Here is a 12,410-nt window from a genome sequence, read left to right on the forward strand (position 1 = left end):
ATCTGACGTCAACGTGGTTCAAGGCTTTCGCTCCTTTGTGGTGGTGCAGAAAGATGGATATCTTTCGTCTTTGCACTGCAGGAATGAAGCGCTTGATCGCAAAGGCTGCAATTGTGGTTAGTGGGTAGGGTTAGATGAGATAGGGTTGGCATTTTTTTTTTTTTCTTGATCTGACTTTCGCGGGGCTGCCAACGAAACTTGTGTTGGTAAAGTTCCACCAAAAAGTTTAGTCTCGTCACATTCAAACCCTAGAAGACGTCCCACTTATTTTAGACAAATTATTTTCCATCAATGATACAAGCGGCTATTTATCCAATAGAAATGCAAGCCACTATCGTCCAATCAGAGCATGTCAGGGCTAATAATACAACTCCAAGTCGTTTATCTTGTACGACATAACTCACTAGATAGAGTGAGAATAGTGCTCTACATGTCTATAGTAAAGAAAATGTACTTGTAGCGACGCTTCGTTATTTACATGAACGAAAAAAAAAAAACTGTAACAAAACGGATCTCTAAACTCATCGTTAAAAATATTCATTTCCATTTCGTTCATAAGCACTATTCAGTCTAACCCAGCCCAGGCCAACATATCAAATCACAGGCCTCAAATAGTACTCAAGAATCGTGTATGCAAGCTCGAAGCACAATCCTTCTCGCTTCGCCGGATCTTGCTCACTCTGGATATGGGACACCCAGCGTCCTTCATCAAGGTTTTCCAGAAGAAGCGGCAGTAGCTCTCGACTGGCCGCGGTGAAGAAGCACCTTTCGAGCGCTTTTCTATCTAGGATCCTCTGCAGAATGTTTCCGTTAACATGCATTGACCCCCGCATACCCGCCAGTGGCATAAGCTCAGAGGCTGAGAGTTGTTTTATCCGCCTACAGTTCCCGTAGCTGAAGGGACAGATCTCTGGCGTATGCATAGCCATCGTCTCAACAAGACTTAAAAATCTCCAGCCGTCCATATCTAGCAGAGAAAAATGGTCGACTGTGCCATCAAGCGCAACACCAAACACCTCAGCGTCATCCAAAGTGCTAGGGATGCGGCCAAACCGAGGCCCTGTTTGCTTAAACCACCAATTTGGCTGCGAACGAGCCCGACAAAACTTGCGTATAGAGCCATTCATCATGCCCTCAAACATGTTCTCGATTTCAGCCCCAGCGGACTTTGGGACCCAGCGGCATGAAACTTTCTGCTCGCGGTCTCCAAGTAGCATGAGAGGAAATGGAGACGTAGGTGAGTCGTCTGAGCCAATGGCCATTTTACAATTACCCATCAAAGGCTTGGGATCAGTGTTTAATATCTGAAAGAAACCCGCCCCATTTTCTCCTTCCTTCGGCGATAAAACAAGTATAGATTGCATAGCTGTCATGATGATGATGTCTTTGCCATAATCCTCGATTGATATAACAGGAGAGTTCAATCTGAGAGTGGCTTTGTTTTTGAACTTCTTGTCTTCATTATCAAGATATGCCCAGTTGAGGTTGTTGCCGCTGCTGTAGTATAGGTTCTGCCCAGAGGCATGGGCACAATACACTGGATCCTCATCTCCTCTGATCTTGTGTGCTGTCCAGTATTTGAGAGCTCGATTTCCAATCTTTGTTGAGTCTTGGACAGGCGATGTTGACACAATCAGCATCTTTTTGCTTTTGAGACAAACCAAAAAGAATAAAAATTGATTGTTGTCTTTGGTGTAAAGCCACTCTTTAACACAGAGAATGCGATCGCCATCTTCCCCGAGTCCCGAAATGGATGGCCATACAACTCCCGTCCGTGATGTGGGTATGGACAGGTCTTCGCCTGTGTTCGCATCTATAAAGAGCAGGGTCGGGCGGTTTTTCTCAAAAGTTGAAACAACTAAGCAGTCTAGTGTGTGCGAGAAAAGAACCCTCTTAGGCGAGCCAGGTATGGGAATGAGGCGTGGTACAGGACGAGCTTTTTTTTCCAATTCGGCAATATGAACTCCCTTACTAGTTACCATAAGTACCGAGATTGACGAAGAATTCTGAACGGGAACTCCCTTGGGAAGAACAGAAAGACAGTGCACAGCCGGCAAAGTTCTCATCGAATCATTGGAATCTCCTGGAAATATGTAAGACGCATCCTTAAATTCTCCTCTCCCGCTATGATCCTCTCTATAATCGTTCAGGGAGATGAGAGAAGTGCCAGATGATGCTATAATGGAATTCCCCGTGTCGTCGTTAGGCGTTTGTGAAAGACAGACTGGAAGAAGACCTAAACGTCGAACTGATAAAAAGTTGCATTCTAACGTCCCACGGGAAAGGGACATTATGGCAATGTATCCAGCCCGAGTCCCACCAATAATAACAACCGAAGTTTCTGTTTCACATAGCTTCTTAATGCTAGAAAAAGCTTCAATGTAGTGTGGCGACGAAGACACTCCATCGCTTGAAGATGCTGTCGAAACAATAGAAAACTCCGAAACTGGGGTGGTGTCAGGACCAAAGGAATCTGCATTATAGATAGCTAACGACGTTGTCAGGCCGTCTCGTTGGAGACCAGCCAAAATAAATCGCGAGTTCTCAATTTGGCAGACACATAAGCAAGTGATCTCAGCTGGCACAGACGCCCCGCCACGCAGTATGGCATTTGTACCATCGATCTCAAGAAGAAAAAGCTTGTATGCAGCATCGAAATGTGTAGCAACCCCAATAAGACCAAAGCCGATCGACGCATGCTCAGCTTTTAGGTCTTTTGATCCGAGGATTTCATCCAAAGACACGACACGACTATGTATTTGTTAGCAATGTTTGGAAATCAAGCTTTGAAATGGGGTAAGAAAAGGTTACCTATCATCAGTAGTGTAAAGAGCGATTGACTTCTCCGTAATTTGGCACAAATTGGTGTGTTGGTCGTACGAGGCATCAAGTGTTTGATAGGTCATGTCAAGAAATGTGTCCTCGCTATCTAATTGCTGCACTTCGATTTGGCCATCGGGGTCAAGCGAGAACAAGAGAACATCTGAAGAGTCATGCTGGGAGAGGAGCATGAGTAATGGCGTACTAGCCTGAGACGATGTTGAGGAGACTTTGAACGGTTGTGGCAACACCCATGCTTCACGAACGGCGGTATAATCGAATTCAATGCCGATGTTTGCTGGGATTCCGACCCGGTGTTCTGTGATGCCACCATTTATACCACGGCCGGATGTTGTGAAGAGTCGATCAGGAACTCGAATATCGAGCTGGTCTGTTTCCGTGTTGAACCATGGAACCATGGGGTTGCCTTTAGAGCCTAGCTTTTGGTTCCAGGTGCTAAACTCATCATTTGATGCAATGTCGAGACATGGAGTCCAGTTAGGTAACCTACCAATCCAGTTCAAGTCCCGGCGTGGAGGCACCTTTAGAGAAATGGCATTTCTTGTTAGCAGGCTAAATCGTTTGTACTCAAAAATTTGCATTTTCACCGAGACATGATGCTTTTCACTAACCTTCCATATAGAGCCATTGCCACAGTCCCCCCCAATAACAAGGACATCGTTAAAGCCATTTGAAACAGTAGTAAAGGCCGTGTCGATGCTGGTGCTTAAATGGGTGTCTCCCATTTCCAAACTGGTAGCCATTACCTCACCAGGCCTGAACTCTAACCAAATCACGATACCATCTTCTCGTGCAATGTAGATGTTGTCCTGTCGTTTGTAGTAAGATTTTCGGCGGTAAGGGCGAGCCCAGGACGCCCACAGCGGCCTGTCTGTTCCATGGTACCAGGGCGTAGGCTCCTTGTAATCATGTTCAATAGACTGAAAGCTTGGGTTACCAAGCAAAATGTCATCACATACAGCCAGTGAGGTCTCTGTGATTAGACAAAAAGAAGATTTGACAGTGAGGGGAACGATGTGCATTGGCATTTCTTTGCTAGGTAAAACAAGATAACCCTTTCGACGAGACCGTAGAACTTCGTGCAGGTTGTTGCCATTGCGCCACTCGTATGTTATGATTCTTGTACTACCATCTACATGAAGGACAAGAACAAGAATAACGCTTTCAGGGTCTTCGTCCCGAGCATGCAAAAAGTCCATTTTGAGAACATAGCCGTTGGTCATCTTCGATTTCCAAGATCGTATTGGGTTCAAAGGCTGTCCTGCTCGGTACTGTTGACGGAGTGTTGTATAGGGCTCGAGTTCGAAAACACAAAATCCGGATTTCGAAAACGCTGTAGCCATATAGCGGGACTCGGGATCAATTGAGAAATGCAACCCCGAATCTTGCATCATTTCATTACGAGGGCCAGCCGAATGCGAGCAGACAAACTCAGGCTTGCCGTCTCTTGACCCCATAAAGATGAAAACATACTCATGGGTCTCAAGAAGAAGGACAAGGATCTGGAGTGGCAGGTCGCCTCTATCAGCAGCATTTTCATCAAGGATAGCACAGATGGGTAGTTCGCTATCGCCAGTGTCGTGAGTTGCCATTGTCTCCGGCTCATAATTATAGCCGATTACATGACATTGTACAATCCTTGGTTCAAAGTCTGTTTTCCGTGCGATTTCATAGAGTTGGTCATCTTTTCGAAGCTCACATACACGAATAAAACGGTCCTGAAGAAAAGGGTTGATCAAGTTAGCAAAAGATAGTGGTCTTGGTATGTAGCAAAAGACATGGGGCTCTTACACCAATGAGGACAATATCATTGTGGGCGGGTGACCGGATTCTGGCGGGAACAATGGTTCGAATGACGGGGGTACTAATCACAGTCCTGCTCAGCATGCCAAGTTTTGGATGTCGGCCGTCGGCTGGGAACTGATGACGGGCAGGCTTATAGCCGGAGAACGGCTCCACCTTGACAGGCTGGTGTACCCATTCGCCATTTTTTAGGGTGTTGATTTGGAATGAAGACATTGTGTTTGCTGATTAGCGCGAGAGATGGTGTTGGTGATGGGATGTAGGCAGATAGATGAATAGCCGTGAATGAGAGAAAAATGAAGAGACGAGGGGACCCGTGAGAACCTGTGGGGAGCTAGAGGCTCTTTATTAAGGCTAATGAGCCTCGAGGCAGCGCGCGCAGGTAGGATATGTAGCGGTGAAAACAAGCGAGAGCTGAATGAGAGAAGAAGCCGTCGATAAACTCAGGTTCTGCTCGCTTCAAAGCAGGTAGCTTGGGGCTTTGTGGATACTGGAAGTTTGAGCTTTCTCCGCTAAATGGAGAATGGGGTATCTTGGCTATATACTGTCGGACAGTCGCTATAGTTAGTACGTGGGACCACAAAGGTGGAGGCAGGATAGGGGAGCTGCGGCAATAGAGTTAGGCAAATAGAGATGGTAGAGCTCTGAGGGCAAGACCCCATCATGACAAAGCCAATCGACGAGTCCATGGCTTGGACATCAAGAATCGACGGAGCAAGTCAAAGGGGTTCGAGTTGTTTAGGTGGAAAAGCGCAAAGTTGTAGGGTTTCAATCCGGAGTGGGCGATTCATATAGGAATATGAGCCTCGACAAAGAGCGCAAATACAAGAGGGGCATCGGGGAGAACAGGAAGAGGGGAGGGAGGAGAGGGAAGAGGGGGCCATAGAGCAAAAAAAAAAAAGGCAAGGGAGTGAAGAAAGGAAGAAGGCAAGCTGGAAACATGGGAAAATATACCAAGAAAAGGAGCAAATATACCGGGTAAAGGGCATAAAAGAATGTTTGGAAGTCAAATGAACAAGGGAAGCAATTCGAGTGAAGAATTACAAGAAAAAGTAAAACAATAGGGAAGTCCCGATAGAAAGCAGAATGCGAGATTTATAGAGAGGAACAGCGTGAAAGTGAGCAGCATGTAGGTACCACCGTATTTTCCCAGCAGGACAGAAAGGCCAGTTACAGTGCTAGTCAGACACAGCATACGAGGCCGCCACGCAACATGATGTTGTAGATAACATGCAGTGTGGGTTGTGGTGCAGTGGGTAATCATAGCAGGGCCACAAGTGACAAACAAACAATAGCTTACCAACAACAAGCAACTGAGCCGGCCACTGGAGCACACAGGAGTGGCCATGGTCTGGTTGACAAGATGTGGATCAAAGTACGAGCAAGGAATTCGAGGTAGCAATAGTAGCGGCCGAATAAGAACATAGGGAGGGGGATAAGCTTTCTATAGAAGCCAATAAAGCCGGCAAGGCCAGAGGAAATGATGGGGTGCCTGTAGTAAGAGGATGCTAACAGATGTACACTTGTCCATTCTGCGCTATGTACCGTAGAAAGGAACAGAGCCTGTGACTTCTTTGCAAATATTCTTTTCATCCTCTCATCTCGCCTCACAGCTACAGGCATCATAGCGTAGTAGTGCCCATTCCAATGTCACCGGGTATGCTGGCTGCATGTGTATATGCAGATGCATACAGATGGAGGATGGCGGAACAAGCAAGGTGGCTGCCAGACCTTCCAAGCTTGTCTCACTAGAGAGAGCCTGTGATAGGGAATACGCCTGCCTGGGCTTCCTAATAGCTATAGAGAGGCTCGCTATGGCTTATGTGCTAAGCGCGCAATACCGGCAAGCCTATTGACCTGGCAAGTCCCCTCCCCCCCCCCCTATCTTTCAACTTGGGTTTTCAGTCCAAGTTGGGTGCAAAGCAACGGCTCAGCGACATGGGTCGGATGAGGGTTCTCGCAACACGAGTGCGAATCCTCGCACATCATTAAACTGGAAGCTTTCACGACTTCATGATTACCGACTGTTTAATGTACTGCAGTAGTAGACCGCAGGCAGTTGACGGAGGTGATAAAGTAATACCCAGAACAAGCCCCGCACGAGGTGTCGATGGATGTAGCCCGTGCAGTTTAGGGAGCACATCTGCACTAGAAGCGTAATAATGCGTGTGCACATATCTCATGTACTAGATTTATTGCCGTTCGGATAGAAGAATAGCACTGCTAATTGCTACCGAGGCCTGCTCGCTTGTGGCGTGTATGCGTAGAGAGGATGAAGGAGGGATGGGAAAAAAGATCTGGGGGGAGTGTGTTGTCTGATAACAGTAAGGGACTAGGGGCGTGTCACTTACTTCTCACGGATCATTCCTAGTAGGCAAACTTGAGCCAAGTGGAACAGACCCTCTAGTTTGCACGCTCAGGGCTCAGGACTAGTGCACTAAGAGTGAAGTGAGGCTCGGAGCAGGTTGAAGACTCCAAGATATGGAGACCAAGAACCCGATGTTTTATCAGTATCACACCGCAAAGCTAGGAGGTGCGAAGAGTACAGTAAGAAGCAATATGGTTCCGATCAGACTAATGAAGGGAGAAAGGGGTTTTGTAAAGGAGTGAAGTGCATAATGCCACATGATCTAGTTATAAGAAAGTCAGGCTTGGGGCTGCCATGTTGTTATCATTCTTTAGGACGAAGCTGCCGTAGCAACCGCTTGATTGCACTTCTGATGCAGCACGAAAGGGATTAGTAGACGGAGGAAAGGTGGAAATGGAAAGGCTCAGTAGCAGGCCGTAGTGATGGCGGGGTTTTTTTTTCATGAATGACGGCGCTAGAAGAACGCATAGCGATCAGCCAGTCACTTGACGGATGTTGCGTCCAGATAAGGCAGGGCAGCTCTAGTAGCTATATCCGTATTTATCCCCTAGCTTCCGTGCCCTTTTCTTTATGGCCCTGCCCTGCCCTGCCCTAAGGGGCCCGCCCATAAAGGCAGGAGCGTAGGAGGCCAAGGACAGAGTTACCGAAGGCTTTTGGGATATGCAGATGACAAAGGATAATGAATGGCGTTCCTGGGGGTTTGCGCAAGTGATTGCTTGTCTGTTCCTTACCCTTGAAGCTTCAAAGCGGGATTTATTGATCGAAGTTGTTGGAATAAGACCGAGGTTGATGTTAGAAATAGACGAGTTCCCACAAGTGGAATTATCAAGCTGGACGTGATCCGAAGTCAAGAAAAGAAAAGTGGTTGTGAAACTTGAGCAAAAAGCGTAAAGATCAAAGATCTAAAGCCCTTTTTGAGCCTAAGCCAAGAGGTTGTTATTTGATCAGTCACTTTTTGCCCCCGCCCCTCGGCGGGCCAGCCAGCAACAGAGCTAGAGGAAAGTACTAAACAAGGGCACAGGAAGGCAGGAAACAAAAAGCTTGGACTATAACAAATGCTGGGTGGGGGTGGGGAGAAGGGGTTTAGCGTGACAAGGAAAAGCAAGAAGCAAACAAGGTGAAGGAAGGCAGGTGTAGGTGTGGTTGTCTTGGTGGTGCTGGCTCGGTCGGCTATTGTGACGTGGGTTGAATCTCAAAATGGGTGAGTGGATCCATCTTTGGTTGCTGGTCAAGGAGCAAATACTGGTGTGTCGTGTGCTCTAGCTGAGCAAGAGGCAGGAAGCATGAAGCAAGAAGCAAGAAGCAAGAAGCAAGAAGCAAGAAGCAAGAAGCAAGAAGCAAGAAGCAAGAAGCAAAAAGTAAGGAAAATCTTTTCTTCAGACTCAAACGGCGGACAGCAGGCAGTTGCTATTTGACACATGGCAACTTCTCTATCTTGGTGTTTTCAACGCAATATGATGCGACTTATGCACATCGCGGGTCCCTTTCCTTCCCCTACCGCTGCCACCCTTTTGTCCCTTTTGTCCCTTTTTTTTTTTTTCTCCCCCTAACAGAACTTCAGCTCAACCAACTTCATCACTAAGCATCCCTACGGCTATTGTAGCCAGTCTCCACTTTATTTCTAGAATTTGTTTGAGCTTAGTGCAACCATCCCAATCTCTTGTCTTACTTCCAACTGTCCCAGTACGTACGGGACCGAGTTTATTTCCTCGGCTGGTTAGTAAAAGCAGCGGCGACAGCAGTATCAATGCCAGCCTAGTTGTCGTTCTTTGTTTTTGTTGTTGTTGTTGTTGTTGTTGTTATTTTTTCTTCTGTTCATGAAGAGACAAACGTGCAGACACATGGACACATACAAGGACGCACGTAAAGTACTGCTCATCCCGTCTGCATCGTTAAAGACCCAGACTTGCTGTCCCGTACATACCCACGGCATCATGCGCTTACCATGCGCCTGTATGTGCATGCACGCACACACATGTATAGAGACGGGGTACGCTTAGAGCCAGCTCTTCGTAATCCCAGGCTTTCCCGCCTAACCTAGTCCGCCCTTTGGTTTTCCACTTGAGCAGACTGTCTGTTCATCTGCTCTTAAAGCTGGGGGTGCATGTGTGATGTGAAATATGTCGACAGGAATAGTTAGCCGCGTCTTTTTCCCAATACAGCATCCAGTCTTCCCGAGGGGCAGCTTTTTCTTTTTTCCCTCACTCCACCCTGCCTGCAAGGCTGCCTAATATTTGCATGAGCTGATGACTGTAGCAACAAGTTTTGGACTTCTGCCTCAATTTTCTTTTTCCCATTATTCCCAGATTTCGTATTATTTGCATCCTCCCTTCCTGCTTTCGCCCTTAGATATGGCAGGGTTACAGCACTCTCGCAAAAAATGGCAGATCTTCTAGGCCTTGTCCTTCTTCGTCCAAAGTGACTACCCTCGCAAAAGGTTTACACCAAGACATAGCGCCTGTCTGACGTGACTTGTGTATGGCGTTACAATGTAACTAGCTGCTGTCGATAATGTACCAGCTCCCTGTTTCCTCCAAGATGGGACTTATCTGACAAGGAATTATGATAGTTGGGACTAGCAAGTACCTGATTGCAAGCCAGTTCAACCTTGGCCAACACTCATGTTGAGTTATTCGCGGGCTGAGTTGGTGCGTGGGTAGCATTAATCTTGGCCTATTTAGATATCTGCCCGGGGCCCTCTAGCTTGAAGCTGCGGTCTCCATCCAGCATACGGCCAAAGGCGTTGGTGTTCTCCAGCGCCTATGTAGTGGCCAGGAAAAACACGGGTCCAGTACAAGAGACGATTTGACTCATTGGGGTAAAAACTACGCAGCAAGCTTCCTGTGGCAATTAGGGCAGCTTCTGCTTTTATATCAAGAAGGTGTGGCGCGCACGCGCACAAAGAGGTTAGGCGGGCAAGAACGTTTCGACTCTGAGGCAACTTCTTACGGAAATAGCTGGAGGTCTGCGTCTTCTTTCTTGTTTATCACAAAGATACGCACACTAACTAGGGCTAACTCTCACGCAAGGGCAAGCGAGTGCCTTGCAGCGGCATCAACTAAGCCTCCTAAGAGCACTCCCGGTCTTTTTCGTCAACAGGAAGCCCCTCTCTCTCCCCCATCAAAATGAACGCCACTGAACCCTCTGTATCTTAAAACAATTCCCTTACGAAAAAGCCATGCTCCAAAGAACTATGAGCTTTTAGCGCCCTTGTCCGCCTATATTATAGTGATCAGTGCTCATGAACAAGGACTCATCTCCAGAGCCACTAATTCCCTGATCTACCCTCCCTCTACCCTCTAGCTGGCATACCAACTACAATAGTGGCGCTGGACCTGCATAAAGATGCGAGAAGATTTCTATTATAGGACTGGGCCTTGGCTGGCCCAAGCCATTCTTCTTTTCCTAGTCCACAACTCTTTGGTTTTAGCGGCTGTGGGCTTGGAAGTGGCCCCTGATCGATACTCGGACGATAAGAAATTGCCTGACACTCTACCCGAGACAACGCATTATCTCCGCTATTGAGAGGGTCCTTGGGCTCTATTAAAACTCACATCTCAGCGTTTCTAGCTGCTGGAGCGTGGTCAGCAAGCCAAGCAAGGGGCTATCTTCATCAACGAAACAATGTTTAAAAAGGAAATGAGAGTGCGGAAGAATGGAGAGTGGAACACAGATTCACTGCATGGCCAAGGGGGTATGTGCAAAAGCCCTAGTGATCTTTTTGCAAAGAATGTAGAGGTGCGCGTTCAGGTAGAAGTGGCACACTGCTACAAATGGTCCTCTCCTGGCGACCTACAAACACCCTCTCTTGTTGACCCGTAACTAGGGGGAAAGGGCCTCACTGTAGCTTTGAGAAGCCCCTCTGTTACATCGACTCGGCCCTCCATCCATCGCTAAAGAGCCTGTGTTTAGGCTAGTAGAAGACGTGATAGTCCAGTAACTACCAAGTATATCTGTGCTTTAGCACCCGAAACACAGCTTTATTCAAGGTAACCTCTGTATATTGCAGGCCAGGCCAGGGAATTAGATGGTAGGGGGGAAGTCATAATGTGCAAATTCTTGCTGGACTAGTACACTCTTTACTACTCCGCCACTCCACTCACTTGCGCACAGCATGTAGCTACTATCCCAGTAGGCTTGGTCAGCCTCACAAGTTTAGGAGTTTCAGCGGATAGAGCTACTACGCGCGAGAACTATGCCACCCAGGCCCGAAGCTACAGCTTCCCTAGCTACAGATGGCGATTCTCACCTTGTCCTGTGTCTCAGCTGGCTAGTCTTCTATTGCATGGTCCTGCCATGCTAAGGGGTGCTGTCTCGCTGCTGCTACTGTTCATTTTTCCATTTGTCCTTGTCAGTGCTCTCGGGGTAGGGAGGCTGCGCCAATATGCATACTATAATACATCATAACCTTAGCCAGGGCAAGTGCTTATTTATACAGCCTAGCACCCCATTGAGCCCCAAGCTTGTGCAGGCCATGTTAGGTTCTCCGCATCTGATTTAGTACTTGTTTCTCGAGCCTTTTAGGCGTTATGAGACAGCCTGTACATAAATAATAGCATGCATGGCGAGAGAGCAGCCAGCAGGGCAGGCTAATCCCATCTTGCCACTAGGCGACTGAGTTTAGATAAAGACAGGACAGAACGAGCGAGTTTTTGCAATAGGTCGTGCACCAACCCCGACTTGCAGTGATTACCAGAACTCGCCGCAATCCAACGCCCACAGCGTTGCTAAGACTCTCGATGTCCGGATACCTTAGAAGACTCCTCTCGCGATTCCAGAGCATCCAGCACTAGATGGCTAGGCATATGCTAACGGAAATCCCCGCATCAGGACTTCAGCCCCCAATTTCACGTACACTCATCATCCCTTAGGCGAGGGATCTGTTTGCGGTTTCTGGCTGCTACAGCGTGCGCGTACCGTTCTTGCTCTCGCCAGCTAAAAGGATGACCAAATGCAAGTTGCAGCTATCTGTCGAAGAGCCATGGAAGGTTTCGAGCTAGTAATCAAGCTAGTCCGCCGAAATTTGCACAACTACCGTACGCTACCCAAGCATAAGTACCGCGATGATGTGCAAAGTAGGGTACGTAGACCTAGGGTGTCTTTTTAGAGCCTGCGACTGGAACTTTTATCCAACTAGCCCAAACACTTCAATGGACGACGCTTAACAGACAAGCAGGGGGAAAGATCTCGGCCGTTGCATTTCAGTCTAATAGACTATTCCTGGTGCTTTTAGTGTGTTGCCAAAGCAAAGGCAACGCTCAACCAAGAGCCCGCAAGACGCTGTTCCATCCTAAAGTCAATCCTTCAAAAGCCGAGCTAGCGCTTACTAGCGGGTGCTCTAGTTTGTTGTTCTAAGCTGAGAGAACAGAAGGCAAGAAACCAATTTAAGCTCCTCCCT

General features: G+C 47.6%; 1 protein-coding gene across 1 annotated transcript; it reads right to left on the minus strand.

Annotated features, from left to right (window-relative positions):
- Positions 1 to 593: 593 nt before the first annotated feature.
- HOO65_050235 (thermotolerance protein) lies at positions 594 to 4,860 on the minus strand (the record flags this gene model as incomplete). The annotated part of the gene is made up of 6 exons (XM_071003097.1): positions 594 to 784; positions 836 to 2,751; positions 2,812 to 3,276; positions 3,332 to 3,393; positions 3,453 to 4,559; positions 4,633 to 4,860. The coding sequence occupies 6 exons, from the start codon at positions 4,858 to 4,860 to the stop codon at positions 594 to 596; spliced, it is 3,969 nt and encodes a 1,322-aa protein (XP_070858294.1).
- Between the last annotated feature and the right edge of the window lie 7,550 nt (positions 4,861 to 12,410).

This window comes from Ceratocystis lukuohia (genome assembly GCF_044167205.1).
Source record: "Ceratocystis lukuohia strain C4212 chromosome Unknown Supercontig5_pilon, whole genome shotgun sequence".
Classification (NCBI taxonomy): domain Eukaryota; kingdom Fungi; phylum Ascomycota; class Sordariomycetes; order Microascales; family Ceratocystidaceae; genus Ceratocystis; species Ceratocystis lukuohia.